The 20194-nt window shown below is 40.6% G+C and overlaps 2 protein-coding genes across 19 annotated transcripts in view; both read left to right on the top strand.

Moving 5' to 3' along the window:
• Positions 1–11584, top strand: part of CR2 (complement C3d receptor 2) — a 34474-nt gene extending 22890 nt beyond the window's left edge. For 4 of the 17 annotated variants that reach the window (XM_084865286.1, XM_084865284.1, XM_084865283.1 and 1 more), the window contains 6 exons: positions 805–990; positions 2212–2400; positions 3050–3073; positions 4072–4147; positions 7491–7598; positions 9071–11584. In XM_084865286.1, the coding sequence (XP_084721412.1) occupies positions 805–990; positions 2212–2400; positions 3050–3073; positions 4072–4147; positions 7491–7584 (569 nt within the window). In that variant the 3' untranslated portion in view covers positions 7585–7598; positions 9071–11584. The remainder of the gene's footprint in view (positions 1–804; positions 991–2211; positions 2401–3049; positions 3074–4071; positions 4148–7490; positions 7599–9070) is intronic. The other 13 variants (XM_084865288.1, XM_084865287.1, XM_084865289.1 and 10 more) reach the window with 6 other exon arrangements.
• A 4218-nt stretch (positions 11585–15802) lies between these two features.
• CR1 (complement C3b/C4b receptor 1 (Knops blood group)) overlaps positions 15803–20194 on the top strand; it is a 60860-nt gene continuing 56468 nt past the window's right edge. For both annotated transcript variants that reach the window (XM_084865292.1, XM_084865291.1), the window contains exon 1: positions 15803–16253. In XM_084865292.1, the coding sequence (XP_084721418.1) occupies positions 16133–16253 (121 nt within the window). In that variant the 5' untranslated portion in view covers positions 15803–16132. The remainder of the gene's footprint in view (positions 16254–20194) is intronic.

Raw genomic sequence — 20194 nt, 5'->3', positions numbered from 1 at the left:
ATACCAGTTAGAAAGAGAACTTTGAGTGTTCAGAAGCATGAAGCTGGCCTTCGGACCCAGTGAATTGTCTTTCTTGTCATTTTAGTTATCCTTTATTTTAGTTATCATTTAGTCTTATTCTTGTCAGTGACTAGGTGACTATGTACAACAGGGACTGGCAATTAATGACCCATGAGTTGAATTCAACTTACCAGAACTGTTCTCTTTGGCCAACACAGTAGTCTCTCTCTAAGTGAAACCCATATCCAAGCCCAAGATCAATGTTGAACCCGTGATCCAGTGAGGGCCTCCTCTGCTTTCCTGCAAGGCAACAATTGCTTGAATTGGGCTTTTGGCTGTCATTTGTAGAAGGGCACATACTTTCCCCTTAGTCATATCTGGTGGCTTCACAACCTGGCTACTTGTGTGACCCTTAGACTACAACCTTTCTGCGATTTAAAGGGAAAATGAAAGAACACTATTGGCTAATAGAGCACAATTGTGGGCTGCAACCACTGAAGTTTCATTATCTTACTTTTGACATTTTTCTTCAGGTCAGGCCCCATAAGAAGTAGCTTATACCAGTGACTACTTCAACTATCTAGGCACCAGCTGACTGGGTATACTCATCAGAAGTGTATACAACATACGTAGGCAGTGGAAATCTCTGTCCAGTACTGCTGGGTTTGTGTGGAATGGATATTACTAGATACCAGTGGGTTGGCTTGTTGCCTGCATTCTTCCTGTATGGCTCTCACTCACAGATAGTATTGGCTATGTGTTCCTCTGTACCAAATTAAAGACCCTTTTTTATTGGTGTTTAAGCCTTCATAGGATGTCAACCTCCATTTGAGATATCCAATGGGAATCATACTGGTGGTGAGAAAGCTCGATTTTCTCCTGGGATGTCAGTCGTGTACAGCTGTGACGAAGGCTACGGGCTGGTGGGAGAGGCACTCCTCATTTGCACACACGAGGGCACCTGGAGCCAACCTGCCCCTGTCTGTAAAGGTGCATTATCTATTTTGTTTTTTTATTTTTAACTCAGATCTGTCCCAAATCTATATATGCAATTAGGTACTTTCGATTTAAAGTCACCAAATAATTGCCTCAATTAGATAATTTAATTAAATGTATTTCTTTGGATTAATACATGTGGTTACTCTAAATACCACAGAATAAGAAAAATGACTTAGAGTGTAGTCGCTGTTGATTGATCACGTAGTAAGTCATTTAAATACAGAAAATGGAAATGCTTATGTAAATGAAACAATCAAAGTATAGATTGAAGTTACACTGTGATTGTAGATATTATAAGTATGCATCTGGAAAAACACTAATGAAAAAGCACAATGATTTTTTTCAGTGTATTTCCTTTGAGCGATGGTAGGATTATGGGTATATGTTTTTATGTTTCATTAAGCATATGGAATATGAGAATTGAGTTAATATGTAATATTTGTTGAGCACTTTTTGCTGTATGTCTGATACTTTGCACTGCATTTGGAGTGCTCTGTCATTTAATCTCTTTGAGAACCATATGAAGGTGGTCCCATTATTATTCCTATATTAGAGATGAGGTCTCAGTAGAACAGGGGTCCTCAAACTTTTTAAAGTGGGGGCCAGATCACGGTCCCTCAGAGAGCTGGAGGGCCGGACTATATGAACTACTAATTCCTACTGTAACACCTCGGCTGCGCTCACTGTCCAAAAAACCTGGCGGGCCGGATCAGACTCCTCTGCGGGCCGCATGTGGCCCGCGGGCCGTAGTTTGAAGACCCCTGCAGTAGAATGAAGAGGTAACTTTCCCAAAGTCACACATTAGGAGGTCCTAGAGTCAGGATTCATATCCAAAATCTCACAGTACTGACCCCCTACACTGAAGATATGAAAGAAGGAAAGAAGTATGTACGTGTCTGAAGAATTGGAGAGTAAGAGTCGATACTGACAAAACAGTAATTTAGAATTTGTACCCATTTAGCCCTAACAACTCATTAACATTAGCCAACTATTAGTTAGAAACTAAAGCATAAGGAAGGAAAATAATCAGGCTTAAGTTACCTAGAGATTATTAAAATAGATGACTGACACTGAAAGACTCTACCTAGGTTATCATTTTGTTACTTCAAGGAGGCTGTATTTACTGAGAATGAACTAAGTTAATGGTTTAATAAAGCTTTCCAGTAAGAGCAGTATCGACTTCATTGGTAAATTAGATTCCTTTCATTTCAGAGATAAACTGTAGCTCCCCAGAGTATATGAATGGAATCCAGAAGGGGCTGGTTTCTGGGAAAAAGTATCAGCATGGAGCAGTTGTTAATTTGGAGTGTGAAGAAGGGTATACTCTGGAAGGCAGTCCCCAGAGCCAGTGCCTGGAGGATCATGGATGGAACCCTCCCCTGGCTGTTTGCAAATCACAAGGTAAGTGCAAGGGACTTAGCTGGTACTTGTCTCACTAGAGAGAAGACAGTAAGGGGTATCCCTCAATGTTAAGGACTCCTGGATTTTAAATTGGCATATAGGCCTGTAACCAGTGATACCACAGATAGATTTGAAGTTGGATGTCTAATCTAAAAGAAATAAAATTTTTTCTGAAGGATGAGGGAAATAAAGAAAGAGAGGAGCACTAACTTAAAAGGTGCAAAACTATTGTAAGATTATATTTTGTAAGAAGTTGCTGCTGTGACTTTCCTTATTGCTATAGCTTGATTTATCATTGCTTAAGGATTTGACAGGGACCTCAGAAAATATGTTAACAAGCCAGTTATAACACTTAATATTTGCATTCTAACCCAGAAGTCCCTGGTTATACTGAGTATATTGGTTTTTTATTTGGTGAACTATTCCTACTTAATGAAAGTGAAAATATGTTTAAAGTCCAATGAGTTGTTATATAAAAAACGAAGGAAGAGTGGGTAGACTTAAGGTTTGGATTAATTTTTTAAGTAGAATGCGAGAGATAGGAGTGATAACTTAGAAAGAATGCGAACTTCAGACATTGCCCTGGGTCTTTGGACTTGACTGAATCATGCAATAGACTAATATGTTCATGATTTTGGATTCTCCTTAGGTTCACTCACTCCTCTCGTTGGTGGTAAGTTCTCTTAATTACTTAAAAAATGTCTTAATGATCTTTTTTAAATAAGCAAAAAATTTGAACAGTTTTAAGTCATTATTTTATTTTTAGCCTTAAATTTTGAAATAATTTCAAACTTAAAGTTACAAAAATATTGTAATAAAAGCTTTGATATATAATTTAACTATATTTACCAATTGTTTATATTTTGCTACATTTGCTTTAACCCATATATATCTCTCTACCTATATATATCCAACACATTATTATTATCGTTGCAAAAACAATTTGAGACATCAAACCCTTTACACCTAACTACTTTAGAGGGTGGCATCTCTGTTAGTTTTCATGAATTTGATCAAGGTGATATTTTTTTTAAAAATTTAGATAAAATTTGAGGTCTTGTATCCTGCCTAAGTATTACTAATCTTTTTTTCTTTAACTCATAAGAAATTGATCTTTTTTGGTGTTCATGGAATTTTTAATGTGCCCCTCACATTACAAGCTGTCACTTTTGGATCGAGTTGAATAAATAATTAGAACAGCCAGTTATTCTCAGTTTTTAAGCTGAAAGTTTAGTTTACATTAACTCTTAGTCTTTAGCATGGTTTGGCAGTATAAGAATAGGCTGGCTTATTTTACAGTACAAAAACTATTTCACAACTGACAGTCAGATGTTATACAGAATTGTAGGATCCTGGTCTTCTGAGCTCCTAATTTTACCCCAGTGACTGGAATATTACTAATAAAACTAAAAGAAAAAGAATAGTCCCACAGAGCTTGACTAGAATCATGTGGTGAAATGCTTGATGCTTTAGATTAAATGTGGACTCGATTGAATCAGAAACACCTTAACCCCAACTATCATTATTTGGGAATTAAATATTTATATGGCTCAGAAAGAATAAGTATAAAAGTAACATATTCCCCTCCACTTGGAACAGGCCCCACAATCACTTCAAAACCATATAGGTCACATTTTCCTGGCATTTGATACTTGCTGTTTTGTTTTCTAGGTCTTTCTGTAGGTTTGCTATTTCTTCTCTTCTTGACTGCTGTCACCTTATACCTGCTACCAAAACACAGAAAACGGTAAGTTCAATGCATGCTGGACCAAAATTCATTAAAGGTTTCGGCTTCAACTAAATAGGGAAACACAAGTTACCTGAAAGAATATAGCAATGTGAGAACCAGTAAGTGGCATTTTATGCAACATAGGGGAAGCCCTATCTGGCAGATCTTAATTGGTATCGGACGCATGTTTTAATGATATGTATTCAAATGACTCATTATAAAAATTCTAGAAAAGAGAAAGACAAAAATCCTAGTGGAAACAAATGCAGGTATTCTGGTATGGTCCATCTGATCTTTTTCTTACATTCTTTTTTCTTTTCAAATTGAAATTTTGACATTATAATCTCCTGTCTTAATTTTTTTTCATTTGGCGTATGTGCATAGTTTTGTGTCTTGAAATCATGCTTTCTTTTTAATTATATAATAGATCATTCTGTTTCACGTATTTCTATATTGTGGTAATTTTAGGTTGCTTCTGCATTTATCTTGATAATAAAGATATGATGAACACCTTTAATAAACCTTTTCATATACATGTACTTATTTCCAGAGCATAGACTTCTAGAATTTCTAGGGATAAGTGTATGATGTTTTAAGATGCTTAGTAATAAATATTGCCAAATGACTTTCCAGAAAGTTTGTCCTAACTTGATAGACTATCAAATTATTAATATATTTGCATATTTTGTATTTCTGGACTCTTTTTTTCTGCTTCATTGATCTATTTTATCAAAATCACCTTGTATTTAATAAGGATGGCATTCTACTCTTATAATATTTGGTAGGGCAGGAATCACCTCGCTATAATTTTTTTATTTTAAGGATCCCCCTCCCCCCATTCTCTTCTGTTTGTCCTTTCAGGTGATTTTAGATCATTTGTCATTTTCTAAAAACAGAAATGTTGTGATCGCATGTAAGTCCATAGATTAATCTGTGAGAAATTGGCATCTTTTCTGTAAAGTCCTATAATAAAGAAGCCAGTTTCATGATTTTTAAACCAGTGTTTCCTAAACTAATTGGACTATCCAACTCTTTTTATCCCCTCCTCTCTCTCACATAATGCATTTAAAAACTCTTGGAACTAATGTTCCACTTAACAGACATTTGAGGAATCTAAGGAGGAGTCAGGAGCTAGATCATCAAAAGCCTTCCGGCCATAAGGAGGAGTTAGGGTGTATCCCATAGGGACTGAGGCAAGAGAAAAGTGTGTTCAGATTCGCATTTTTTAAAGAAGGGGCGGGGGTGGGCCATCAGCCCTAGCAGTAGTGGCAGGGATCCAGAGAGGGGACAGATGTAGGATGTATCTTCCCTGTGGAGAACCTAGGATTCCAGGACTGAGTGTCCTGTGGAAAGGAGGGACAAGGGGCACAGAGAATGAGCCAAGTGGCAGTCACTTGATGGTTCCAGTGTTTCACCAAAAGAGGAAAAGGGCAGGTTTGTGGGGAAGATGATGAGTTCAGTGCTGACCTTGCCAGTTTGTGGTCCTTGGGATATAGGACTGGAGAGGGGAGCCTGAATTCAGATAGGTGATGTTTAAATCACCATGGAAGCCTTGGCACCAAAATAGACTTAAAAAGTAACAATAGGGCTGACAGCCAATTCCAGAAGGACAGTGTGCTTAAAAGACAAGAGGGGAAGAACCAGTCAGAAGTAGGAGAGCCAGGAGACAATTGTTGCACAGAATTCAAGGGAGAAAAAGGTCTCAAAAAATAAAATAAATAATAAATAGAAATGTCATTTGCATGGCTTTCCTCACAGGAAGTTAGAAGATAATTTTAGCCATGAGTAATAACAAATTTAAATAAGTAGAGAATGTGGTCTCTATCTCTTTCCTTCATGCTCCTTCCTAAATTTGCTATCAGGACCTAGCATGTGTAGGAGAATATGCAACCTTTGGGAATAATACAACCTGAAATAATTATGTTTATGACTAGAGACCCAATGCATGAAATTGGTGCCAGGGGCTTGGCCCTGGACCCCAACCACCACCATGGTAGCAGGGGCCTCTGCCAAGGCCCCCACCCACTGTGGCTTTGTCTGAAAGGAAGGACATTTGGAAAGGACGTCTGGTCTAATTAGCATATTATGCTTTTATTATTATAGATTATTATGAAGTGTATTAACATGATTACATTACATACCATTATTTAAGTGCCTCAATTGATATGAACCAAATGTTCATATTAAACCAAATTCCTAAGCATCACCTTCTTGTTTTATTTCCATTTTCTAATCAAATTCAATTTATTTTTTATAGTTAATATAAACATTTCATCTGCCTTAAGTACTTTTTGCAAATGAGATGAGGAATCACTTTAAAAAGGATGTTTTGTAACAAAATTAAATATTTATAAAAGCCATCTAAACATTTGAAGGAGAAACTATTCCTTTTTAGGCATCTAAAATCGTTTTATGAAATGTAAATGTTAAATTGACCTAAAATTACCAATTTATAACATTCTTAATGTATCTTCCTATAATCTGACCTCATAAATACCATACTTAGGGGCATGCTGTAAATAACCCTAGAAGTAAGCTTTTTTCCCCAGCAATTTTGTAATACTTTATTTCAGAGTTTTACGTGGTAGAACAATGACATTTTCTGGTCCTTTCCTAATTTTAGCAAAGTGGTTTTAGAAGCACAGCAAAGTACATGTGCTTTCAAAGAAGAAAAATAAAAATATTCACTTAAAATCATTTAAAGCTTTCAGTGGTATATGACTATGTTTTAAACATCAAATATAAGATTTTCCTTTTAAGTTGATTTGAAGATTATGTCCCCCAAAGGCAAATCTATGATGATGTCCTAAAAAAAAATAGCTTTGATTTTATTTATTTTTCTAACAGGGAGTCATAGTTATTAGTCATTGAGAGTCCTGAATCTAAAGTAAAGCTATGCTACATCAACTTTTGACCAGGGCACTTGGCAACCTAGCAAATCTTTCATTTTTATGGGCCTTTCCAAAATTGAGGATTATAGTGATTATTTCATAAGTTGCTTAGGACAATAAAGTAGTATCATCCATGCCCTAGCTGGTTTGGCTCAGTGGATAGAGCATTGACCCTGTGGAATCAAGGGTCCTGGGTTTGATTCCGGTCAAGGACACATGCCCGGGTTGTGGTTTGGGTCCCCAGTAGGGGGCTTCCAGGAGGCAGCCAATCAATGATTTTCTCTCATCATTGATATTTCTATCTCTCTCTTCCTCTATGAAATCAATAAAAATATATTTAAAAAAATAGTATCATCCATGAAAGTACTTATCATGTGTTGGGAGTTATGTAAAGAAAACAACTGTTACATCTTTATAGTAACCATGGCCTGTGAGTAAAGATTTTACTTTTTCTTCCTTCTTCCATTTAGCAATTATTATACAAACAAAAGCCCCACAGAAGGAGATCTTCACTTAGAAACACGAGAAGTATATTCTATTGATCCGTACAACCCAGCAAGCTAACTAGAAAAAAAAAGGTATTTAATTAAAATGTTTTAATTAATTTCTATGTCAAAATGTTATTCAAATTCTACTCATCAATAAGCACAGTGTTAAGTATTTATTCTATTGCAGTTTTTAAATCTTGCATAGAAATTAACATAATTAGACTATGTTGCCAATTAATCTTCCTGTTATTTTTTGTTCATCTATCAATTCAACAAATACTTAAATAGCAAAGTGATTCAGAATACTGTAAATAAGAAGATGGTAAGTATTATGAACACAAATAAAGCAGGAGAAGGGGATAGGGAGGGCAGGGCAGTCGGAAGGGAAGACTTCAGTTAAGAAAATGGCATTTGAGGAAAGATGGGATGAAGTAAGGAGCCAGCCATGTGGGGGAAGCATATTGCAGGGAGAAAGGACAGTAAGTGCAAAGATCATAAGGTGTTGTGTGCCCACAGTGGCCATGTGGCTTACTATGGACAGACCAAGGGAGAAAGTGGCAGAGATGAAATCAGAAAGAGAAAGGGGAGGAGGTAAGGGATGATTCATCAGTATGCTAGGTCTGTGGTCGGCAAACTGCGGTTCAAGTGCCACATGTGGCTCTTGAGCCCCTTGAGTGTGGCTCTTAGGCCAGCTTAGGAGTACCCTAATTAAGTTAATAACAATGTACCTACCTATATTAAGTTTCAAAAATTTGGCTCTCAAAAGAAATTTCAAACATTGTACTGTTGATATTTGGCTCTGTTGACTAATGAGTTTGCCGACCACTGTGCTAGGTCTTTGAACGGACTTGGTGTTTATTCTGAGCTGGAAACCATTGGAATGGTTAAGTGGAAAAGCTAATGGTCATCTTAACTGCTATGTTAAGAACAGAGTGTAAGAAGCCAAGTGCGGGAAAAGGGGGAGTCACTGAGGACTCTATCACAATTATCCAGGCTTAAGCTGTGAGTGGTTACACCAAGCTGGTGGGAAGAGGCGGGTTCTGCACACGTTTTTAGCACCGTGATCGGAGGATTTGCTGACAGTTTGAACTTAGGTTTGGGTCATTAATTGACAAGGGTAGAATTCGAGCTGACTTCAAACAGCTTTATCCCACACAAACTATAAAATAAAAATACCACTTCTGATCTCTTGGAACTTATATAGTAAAATAAAAAAATAACACACTCATAGAATATATTCCATAAGCAAGATACAGAAAAACTGCTGTGGCAGTGGAGCAAGAAACCTTTATATGCTGCTGGTGAGTCAGAAGAAGGTGGTCGAGGAAAACAGGGGGGGAGGGGGCATGCCAGAGGGACCTCTAAATCTAAACCTGTGGCAATCCACAGTGAACCTAGTACATCAGCATTTGTTCAATGCGTGTGTGAATGAATGAGGATGAAACCATGGCTTGATGTTCTATTGGTTCTAGCGCTTACAATTGGTCTATACAGAGAATGCTAACATTCCATTATTTAAGCTTTGGTTCGTACCAATGCTCTCCATGCTGCCTTCTCACCAGGAATTCTTCTTGCTTGGAATCCCGATGAACACGGGTTGGAAAGAAACCATCTATCAGCAAGCCTCTTTGCACGGGTGCCACCTCACTGAAATGATCTCTTAAGCTGTAGCTTCCTATTTGCACTTATTCTCAAGCGGCACAAGGAGCGCTCACCTGATGAGAAAGACGGGAGCCCAGTTTCACCACCTCCTGCTCTTCAAGGACTTTCTGAAGCCTCACCTGGGATGTGCCTGGAGCCAGGCTTTGGCTACAAGCAATTACATAGCTCTGAGGAGTCACCTTTTCTAGGAAGGCACTGAACTGAACTGTCTTTATATGCAGACTCTTCCTTTTTTGTAATCAGCATACTTACTGTTACCACATACTTTTGGTGATAGTGCGGTTTTAATTAAGCTAAGTATGAAGCGTTGTATGTGGTTACGATCGCATAACTTTGTTGGGAAGTCCAATTTTACTGTAATAGTAGTCTCCTCCTCAGATATGATTAAACATTTCACTTCTTTTTTCACTTGGCTTGAATTTTTCTCACAACATATTGCCTTTGGTTATTGATTTTTTTTTTTTGGCAGAATTTATTGGTTTATTTGCCTTTCCTCAATCACTCAGTAATTCTAATTTGCACAATTTTTTTTTTTAAGTTAAGAGAGTCAAGTTTTAATTGTAACGTTTTGGTGTACAATTTATACTTTGGGTGTTTCCTTGGCAGTTTTGTCAGAAGCTCTGGTTGCTTGTAAAATGTCATTTAATAATATGTACATTTGTTATTAGAATAAATTTTATCTTTAAGAAATGTGCCTTATATGGTATTTTTCTGGATTCAATGAACTCCTGAATACAATCATAGGGTTTTAGAGTTTGTGATTAAACATGTATTCATTCTAGATACCACCACTTTGGGGGCTTTTTTGGCCAAAGTCTTAAATCACAATCTTATTTCCTCATCCTCAAGAATTTCTCTTACAGAGAAAATAGGAAAGATGCAGAGGAAATGATCTGTTGGTTTTGGCTGACTCACCTCTTCAGGCCACCATTTTGCCAGCTTGGAGTAACAGAATTCCCTGAAGCCTTTCCAGAGTCAGCACGCCCCAGGACATGCTCAGGACTGCTGAGAACCTCTGTTTCTACCCCTCTCTTCTTGGAAATCCTCATACAGAACCCCAACCCCATTACCGTCTTAGCCCTGTCATGCCGGACCTCATCCCCAGCCTGGAACTGTCAGAGGCCACCAGCTGCTGGAAAGCCAGAGAGGGAGAATTGAAGTCTGCTTCTTGCTGCTTTAGAGCCATTCAACTCTGAAGGAAGGGGCCTCGTTTTATGGTTGAAGCAAAAGAGGCCCAGGGAGGACCTGCCTAAGGCCATGCAGAGCAGAGAATACAACACAACTCCCAGCCGGCAAGGGCCGGCTGGTCCAGGACTGGCATCGCTCAGACATCCCCTTTCCAGAAGATCTGCTGACTTCTTGACAGTAGAATTAGTTGTCATCGTCATCATCATCATCGTCACCATCATCATCATCATCATCATCATCATCATTATCTTCATGTACTAATAGGTCTTTATGCCAACTGCTTACAGAGGTATCTCAGTCAGTCCTCAGAACAACTCTAGGGAGTCAGGTATTATTTTCATTCCACAGATGAGGAAACTGAGGCTTAAAGAAGTCAAGTACCTTGGCAAAAGAAGGAAGTTGTATCTGAAATCAGGTTGGAGCCTGCATTTCAACTTACTCCTAACCACTGTGCTCTCCTGCACACAGCCAGCTCTCTGGAGGTATTTGTAGAGTGATTATGCCTGGAACAAAGCAAAAGGAAATGTTGCACAGAAATTAAAACAAACATTGTCCATATTAAAGAAAAGTCATTTCTTCCTTTAGCCACAATTGTGCTAGCTTAATTCTATTGCTAATTTTCCTTGAGGGCATTTATCTTCTGGACAAAATCATAGGGTGAAAAAGATCTATTTTGTGTTTGGTCAATACCAATGGTTCTATTAGTACATCTCTGAATAAACAGCTTAAATTTTAAGTTAAAAAAAAAAAGAATTTTTCTTCCATTACTATTAGCTTCCTCCAGCGCATCATCAACCCTCTTCTCTCTGGCCACTCTCTAAATCCAGCTGTTGATTTTCTCTGCTCCAGCATTTAATCTATTGAGAAAATAAAACCCTGCTTACTGGCTACCAATATTTACTCTCCCAATCTCCTCTCAGACTATACATGCTATTTGGCATGTTTTTTAAAATTGTGGTAAAAAGTATTATAACATAAAATTTTTCATCAGAACCCCCTTTTTGTAAGTGTACAGTTCAGAAGTGTTAAGTATGTTGACATTGTTGTGCAATAGATCTCTAGAACTTTGCTGTGCTATAAAAATTAAACATTACTTCCTTTAAAAAAAAACTCTACTTTCCCCCTGTCCTCCAGTTCCTGGCAACTACCATTTACTTTGTGTTCCCGTGAATTTAACTAATTTAGGTACCTCATATAGGGGGAACCATACAGTATTTTCCTTGTGTGACACATGTATTTCACTCAGCATGTTGTGCTCCAGGTTCATCCCTGTTGTAACATGTGCCAGAATGTACTTTCTTCTTCAGGCTAGATAAATCATTGCATGTGTATGCATTTTGTTTCTCCATTTATTTGTCAATGAACATTTGGCTTGTTGTCACCTCATGGCTGGTGGAAATAACACTGCTTAGAACACAGGTGTGCAGTGAATACCTTCTGAAGACATCGCTTTCAATTCGGTTGGATATATAGCCAGAGGTGAGATGTTGTTCAACATACATTATTCATTCAGAGTGCAATTTTCACTTCCCCACACTCTCTGTTCATGCACTTCAGACCATCTACTCTCTTCTACCATCACTTCCATTATTCATCTTTCACTTAGCAGATGAAAACATCACACGGTATCTCTCTCAATTTTCTCTCCCTCCACCTCTAAGCTTATCTATATCCATCCATTCCACTGACCACTTTCACAGACTGCACTGTTTTCCCCCCTCCCTGTTTCTTCCAGGACATGGCTCCATCAGTTATTCCCTCTCTCGTCGCTGGCTCCTTCCCACCTGCCAATCTGATTGAGCTAGAACCCATTTTATCTCCAAGTCACAGAAATCTTATCTCACACTGGCTTAGACCAACATTTTATTGCATCACATGACAGAAAAGATTACGGGTACTGCTGGCTTCAGTTAAAACAGGAAAACATTCATATCACATCCTCTTCCACTCTCTGTTTTGCTTTTCTTTTCTTTTTAAAAAAAATATATTTTATTGATTTTTCACAGAGAGGAAGGGAGAGGGATAGATAGCTAGAAACATCAATGAGAGAGAATCATCGACCAGCTGCCTCCTGCACACCCCCTACTGGGGATGTGCCCGCAACCAATGTACATGCCCTTGACCGGAATCAAACCCAGGACCTTCCAGTCCTCAGACCGATGCTCTATTCACTGAGCCAAACTGGTTTTGGCTGGTTTTGCTTTTCCATGCTGGCCTCATTCTGTGGTGGACACTCCCTAAAAACTGTGTTTGGCCTTGTCAGGAAAAGTATTTGCTGAGAAGGTCAAACACACACTTTGTCAGCTTAGCATTCTAGCACAGAGAGCTCTCTAATAACTTCAAAAGTCCCTTCATTAGCTCTAATTTGTCAAAAAAAAAAAAAAAAAAAAAAAAAAAGTCACATGTCTCCAACTGAACCACTTCCTGGGGCCAGGGCAGTGAATCAGCAGATGGCGAGGCCTGAGCTGCCTGCCCACAGGTGGAGCTGGGGTAGGATTGATGGACCCTTCTCTTTACAACTGCTCTACCTAAGAAAATAGTTAACCATAGCTCCCTCAATCACTTCACTCACTCATTCAACAAATAATCATGTGCATCCTTTGGCGTGCTAAGGAATGTTTTAGGTCATGGGATATAACAGTGATAAAATGGTAGTCCCCGTGTAGCCTTTATTCTACTGAGGAGAGAGACAATAAGCAGATTTCCAAATAGTAATAAAACCAAACAAAAGTACAATATTTTAAATGATCTAAATCAGTGAAAGAGGGAAGAAAGTTCAATGGACAGGCCAATGAAGGCGTCCTTAAAGAGTCACACTTGAGCTAAAGATTGAGGGAGGTAACCAAACAGACAGATATCTAGTCAGAAAGTATTCCAAGCAAAAGGACCATTAGGAGGAAAACAAAGGACCGTGCGTGCTGTTTTAGAGAAATGACATATCTGCATGCTTAAGGTAAGCTCTGTAAGAAAGGGGGAAACAGTGGTACGAAGAAAGAGAGGAGAATTCCTGGAGTGATGGTTTTTGAAAAAGTGAGAGCGGATGATCTATGCTGCTATAGAGGTGAGCCTTAGATAACCGTGTGAACAGGATAACCATGCAAATAGGAGAGAAGGAAGCTACAGAGGCCAGATACAGGCCTTGGGGGAAAGTGATGAGAGAAGTTTGTGGAAATTCTCTTGGATTGCTTCTATTTTTCGCAGAAGAAAAGCAGCAAAAGCATGAACAGAAATTGGGAATGATATAGGAGACGTCTCCAGTCAGTGTCAATATGAAAAATATGAAACAGCCACTTGGGAGTATGATAAATGGACTAGGCAAATATAGTAGGGATTCCTAGCAGCATCACAGTGGTCCATTTGAAAGGAGCCATCTTTAAAGTAAGAGTAGGTATCCTGGATACAGGTTTTTCTCTTTGCCTGTTTGGTAAAACCTATGAATCCTTTCTCAAATTATTGTTTTTAGCTAAAGGTCCAGTGCATGACATTTTTGCACTGGGGTGGGGGGCAGAAGGTCCTCAGCCTGTCCTGTGCCCTCCTGCAGTCAGGAGATGTCCACCTGCTGGCTTAGCTGGGAGCAGGCCTAAGCTGACAGGCGGACATCCCCCAAGGGGTCCTTAGTGCAGTGATATACAAAAAAATGTTAAATGTTTTCTTTTTAAAAGGCCTCTTCTTAAGTTTTTCTGGAAATCTAGCTTCATAATCAACACCCTACCTATATTGCCAAGCTTTTCCTAGAACATTCCCACATCCCCGGGACCTCAATATACTCCACCTGTCCCATACCCAAGGCTTTCTCAGTCAAAACAAAACAAAACAAAAATATTTTATACTTTTTTTCTTTTCTTTTTTTAAAAAAATATTTTTATTGATTTTTCACAGAGAGGAAGAGAGAGGGATAGGGAGTTAGAAACATCGATGTGAGAGAATCATCGATCAGCTGCCTCTTGCACACCCCCCACTGGGGATGTACCCGCAACCAAGGTACATGCCCTTGACTGGAATCGAACCCGGGACCTTTCAGTCCGCAGGCTGACGCTCTATCCACTGAGCCAAACCGGTCCCGGCTATTTTATACTTTTTTTTTTTTTTCCATCCAGCTACCCTCTCTTCCCTCCATATTAGTTTCCTGTCACTGCTGTCACATGTACCTTGCTGGTTAAAATGACACAGGTTTATTCTTTCACAGTTCTGCACAGAAGTCCATACAGAGTCTGACAGGGCTAAAACCTCGGTGTTGCCAGGACTGGTGCCTTCCGCAGGCAGGGAATTCCTGGCCTGCCTTTACCAGCTTCTGGAGTTGGCTGTCATTCCTTGATTTTGGCAGCATCTAACCTTTGCTTCAGTCATCACCCTCACCCAGGGTCCCTCTGCCTCCCTCTAACAAGGACCCTGTGATTACATTACCCAAATAACCCTGGGCAGTGGTCTGGGCAGTGGTCAGCAAACTCATTAGTCAACAGAGCGCCAAACCATGCTCACAAACGGCATGTGGCTCACGAGCCGCAGTTTGCAGACCACTGACCCAGGAGAATCTCCCATCTCAAGCTCCTCAGTGTGAGCACAGCTATAGAACCTCCTGTCACATCAGGTAACAGATTTTCAGGTTCTGGGAATGAGGACCTGAGCATCTTGGAGGAGCTGTTATTCAGTCTGCCAGACACATCCGTTTCTCTCATCCTTCTTAGCCCCATGCTCCAAATTATGTCCCACCCTTGATTTTTTCACTCCAACAAATGGCAAAACCATTCCTTTAGAATCCTGGGGTGAATTAGTTGATTTTGCTTTTCTCACCACTCACTTTCAGAAAGGAAGTAACCAAAGTGCAAGGCAAAAGTGGTGTTCATTTCTCCTCCAATATCGTGTAATTGCCCACTTTATCTAGCCACGGCCACCACCAAAACTACCCAGTCCAGTCTCCCTATTACAGATGAAATTATATATACAGTTAAATATATTTTATTGATATATATATATATATATATATATATATAATTTTTATTTATTTATTTATTTTTTTTACTGAGAGGAAGAGAGAGGGATAGTTAGAAACATCGATGAGCAAGAATCATCAATCAGCTGCCTCTTGCACGGCCCCCACTGGGGATGTGCCCGCAACCAAGGTACATGCCCTTGACCGAAATCGAACCTGGGACTCTTCAGTCCGCAGGCCGACCTTTATCCACTGAGTCAAAGCGGTTTCGGCCGGAATTATATTTTTAAAAAATTCATATCTGATTCAGTCACTCTCTTTAAAAAAAAAAAAAAAAAAATCATTCAGCGGCTTGGTATATCTCAATTCCACACAGAGAAATCGGTTCTTCATCGTCCCTGTACTCTGTGCCTGTTGTCTGCATCTGTCCACACACACAGCTGGCATTTAAGGAGCTGACCCACCCACGCCCATTTTTGCAAAGAGCACAGGTCAGGCAGGAGCAGGAGGGAGTGGAACCGGGAGAAACCGCCGCCTGGACTTACCCACCCAGAGCCACGGAAGTTCTGCTGGACGGCGACCCGGTGTTCACAGGGGACCTGAAGGTGGACTTTGGATGCCGAACTCGTCAGAAACAATGCAAATTGGGAGCGGGCATGGCCGCCCCCGCCCGTTAAGGGGAAGCTGTGGTCAAAAGCTTTTGGTTCCGCAACCCGAGCTGCGCTCCCCAGATCCTGGGCGCGCCTCCTGAACTCTGGTCTCCGGCCTCTGAGCTGTGCTTTCTAGTGACTTGGATTTGCTCCCCGAGAAGGAACATCGGTGACAGCTCGGGAGCTCGGGGAAGATGGGAGCCCGAACTCGGAGGAGCAGGGAGCAGCCTCTCCGGCCGCCAGCGCCCTCCCTCTCCGGCTCCGGAGGAGCCCTCCCGGCGGTGCTGGTGCTGCTCGCGCTGCCGGCTGCCTGGGGTGAGATGCGGGCGGGCGGGCGTGGGGAGCGGCTCCCGCGGGGTCCACGGATCCTGGGGTTTCGTTTCAGGGGGGCTCATCTTGCGAGAGGGCGATGCCCTCTGTGACCTCAGACCTGCCTGGCCTCGGGCTAGAGCCAGTTCCCCTCTGCAGGGTCCCACGCGGTCCCCAGCGCAGGGGAGGGAGAACGCAGATGCGCAGGTGGTGCCGCGAAGGTGACCAGACGTCCGCTTTTGGCGGGACAGTCCCGACTTTTAACAATTTGTCCCGCGTCCATCGGCGTTTAAAAAAAAAAAAAAAAAAAGTCCTTATTTTCCAAAATTTTTTAAAACGCCGACAAATTGTTAAAAGTCGGGGCTGTCCCGCCAAAAGCGGGACGTCTGATCACCTTAAGCATGAAGTCCCTGCCCTCCTTGTTAGCCAAGCCTGGCTGGGTGAGAAGGGGCGCGGATCCTGGTGCCAGGGAGAGGTCTGGGAATCCCACCAGCCTGGGTTCTACTCCTGGGAACTTCTTAACTGTGAGGGAAGTGACTACCCCAGCCCGCGTCCCCTTCCTCTTCTGTGAAATGGGAACACCATAGCCCTACCTCGGGGGATTGTTATCTAAATGGCATAGAGCATGCATGCTAGGGGTCCAACCCAGAGCAGGTCACTCAATTTCCGTTCTCCAGCCATTAGCTCTGCACGTTGCTCATGGGGGTGTTGGGATCAGCACTACCTGGAAGTGCAGTTTTCACCCAAAATCTGCCCTGCGTCAGGCCAATATTCAGCCCACAGCACCTCCATCATCAACAAGAAGGCACTGAGCGGCTACAGGAGGGCATGTTCCTGGCAGGACACTTAGGGTTAGGAGAGCTAGTGACGCCCCAGGACCCTTAGCGCAGCTGGCCTCCCCTAGAAGGCACCTTGGAAGTGTGGGCCCATTTTAGCTGTGTGTTTGGGGAAAAAATAAGCCCATGATAACTATTATGGACATTTTGAGGTCATGCCTCCCCTTCCTTCCTTCCTCCCTTTCTTGGCTTTAGGTCACATGTGTCAAACACAAGGCCCGCAGGCCAAATCCAGCCCGCCAGGCCTTGCAATGTGGCCCGCACCGCGCTGTCATCACTGCACTCCGCTGTCAGTTTATGACATTGTCAGTTTATGACTGTTCAGTAAACCATTCGGCCCGCGATTTAGGCTGGATTTTAGATTTTGGCCCCTTCTCTGATTGAGTTCGACACCCGTACTTTAGGTAAACAACTTCAATGAGGGCCCTTCACTTCTTATTTCTGGCTTTCCCTGAAGACCTTCTAGTGGCTTGGGCCCGTGGGCCACATCTCCGTTAGAGTGACAGTCTGGGTTGTTGGCCGTGCGTCTGCTGGACAGCTGAGCTTGGCTCTTCCCTGTTAGTAGACACTTTGCGTTGGTTATTGGGTGGCGCCCTCTCCCATGGGAAAAGAAAAAACAGGTTTTTAGAAAAGTTGGTAGTCCTGTGTTCTTAGAGAAATTGGGTTAATCAGAAAGTAACCCGTTGGGGAGGAAATGTAATGGAACCTAAGGTTTTCTTTTCAGAAGAGAAGTGTCCCCAGTAAGTGAAGGCAGCTGTTGTCAGTGCTTAGCTATTGCTGTGGACCTCGTGACCACCCGGCTCCCTTCTTACTGGAATGTTGTTATAGCCTCCCGCTGTTAACAACCTCAGACACTGTTAACTGCCCCCACGTTATTTTACGAAGGTGATCACACCAGCTGTGAAACAGCCTAAACCAGTGGTCTGCAAACTGTGGCTCTTTGGCCCCTTGAGTGTTTAGCAAAGGCCAGCTTAGGAGTACCCTAATTAAGTTAATAACAATGTACCTACCTATGTAGTTTAAGTTTTAGAAATTTGGCTCTCAAAAGAAATTTCAATCGTTGTACCGTTGATATTTGGCTCTGTTGACTAATGAGTTGTAAGCTAAGTAGTGATTTACTTGCCAAAGTAATTTAGATAGAGACTGTTGATGGGATGCTGAATGTCATAGCACTTTGGAGCTGAAAAGAAGTCTGGGAGAGCCATGCCTCCAAAGTGGATTCATATAGACCTATGGGTGAGGTTTTATGAAATCTTTATCATTAGGAGACCCAGCTTCTGGTTTGTCCAGTGTCTGCTACATACCAAGTGGCGGTCTTGGATCCAGCAGGTCAGTTAACATCCCTAACTTTCAGCGTCCATGACTATAAAATGAGCATATTTGACATGTTGTTATCTGAGAGGGCTCTTGCAAAAATTGCATGAGGTAGTGCATGTGGTAATGTTTTAGAACCTAGAAATCCCTCTGCAGATCTAAGAGACCCTGTCTAGGAAGCCACACAAAACCTCAAAGCCACAGGAGGTCTGAAATGGAGCCATCTCAGCTTCAATGATCAGAAAAGACTGAGTGGAAGGAGCATAGCTTAAGCAGCACGTAAGGAGGGAATCCAAAAAATCAGCTGTACAGGATGACTCATAGGGATATTTGATTTATATACCAAGCAGCACACTCAGGAGTATTACTAGTGTTCAGTAGAGCAGTCTCTGTTGCCCTCTCCTGGCCCTCAGGTCAGCTCTCACTCTTGTCCCCTGCTGTGTGGACATGCAAGGTCAAAAGGAGGGGCATTCCAGTTTGCTTCTATGTTTTGTGACATATTTTAGTTTACACACATAGATGCTCAGATGAGAAGGTGTGTATGGTGTCCATTGCTTAGTTTTACCTAATGTAACCTTCACCATTGGACAGGTAACTTCAGAATTGTCTTGCACAGAAACACTGAGTGAAATAATTGTAATACGGTGAACTCAAGCAAGTACGGAAATAGCACACCTGACAACACTCCCACACACACAGACACACAAACACATACACAAGCTTGTTGTCAGAGAAACACTGTCAGTCTCATCACAACTGACCAAAGGTTGATAAAAGGAAAAATGTAGAAAGTATTAAGCAACTAGGTGATAGATAGTTTTATATCCACCATTACTAACAGAGAAACTCAGTGTACGTAACTGTATTTTTGTCTCTTCAAATGTTAGTAAATGATCACATTATATTATGATTAGTAAAGCATTGATAATGTTTATTTCATCTCTATTCCATTTCTTTAAAATTCTATTTATATATAATATACAATGTAAGTATCTAGAATATTTGAGCAAATATGATTAATTGTTAATTGGGCCTCACTGGCATACCTAAGACACTAGACCCACTACCACAGATACACCTTTAAAAAAATACATCTGATACAGTTACATCAGTTGATGATATGCTGAGACATACAATTGTCAATAAATTTCAAAACTTGATAATAAATCTGCAGCTAAAAATTTTCTCAAATGTTTATAAATTATGCAAAACATTGCTAACTAAGCCATGGGTCAGTGAAGAAATCACCATGGCCATTACCAAACATTTTGAGCTGGAAAAATGCATTTGTACACTGGAAACCTATATAATTTTATTAACCAATGACACCCCAATACATTTAAGAAAGCTAAACTTAAGAAACCTGAAAATATGGCACATCAAAACTTTGAGAATACAGCTAAGTCTATCCTCAGAATAAAATAATATGAATGCTTATTTCAGAAATTATGTAAAGCTGAAAATAAAAAAAATCTAAGTTACCATCTTCAGAAATTTATTTTTAAACTCAGCAAATAAGCTCAATACACTTTTTATTTTTATTTTTATTTTTTTATTGTCAATGTTTAATTTTTTTTTTATCTGAATGATGGTTACATTAACATTATTTAAACTGTGCATGCAATATAAGTATTAAGTAATATTGTCAATATTTAGTTAAATGAGAATATAGTCATGATATGATATATGTAGGATGCAAAAAATATATTCTGTGGTCCCAATCTCCTGTTCAAAGGTCACCTTCTCAGTGAGAATTTCCCTGATAACTATTTAATGTAGAAACTCTGACACTTTCTG

This window comes from Pipistrellus hanaki (assembly GCF_964339955.1).
Source record: "Pipistrellus hanaki genome assembly, chromosome: 18".
Classification (NCBI taxonomy): Eukaryota; Metazoa; Chordata; class Mammalia; order Chiroptera; family Vespertilionidae; genus Pipistrellus; species Pipistrellus hanaki.
The sequence above is the reverse complement of the archived record's forward strand: the minus strand, read 5'-3'. Positions and strand labels throughout refer to the sequence as shown.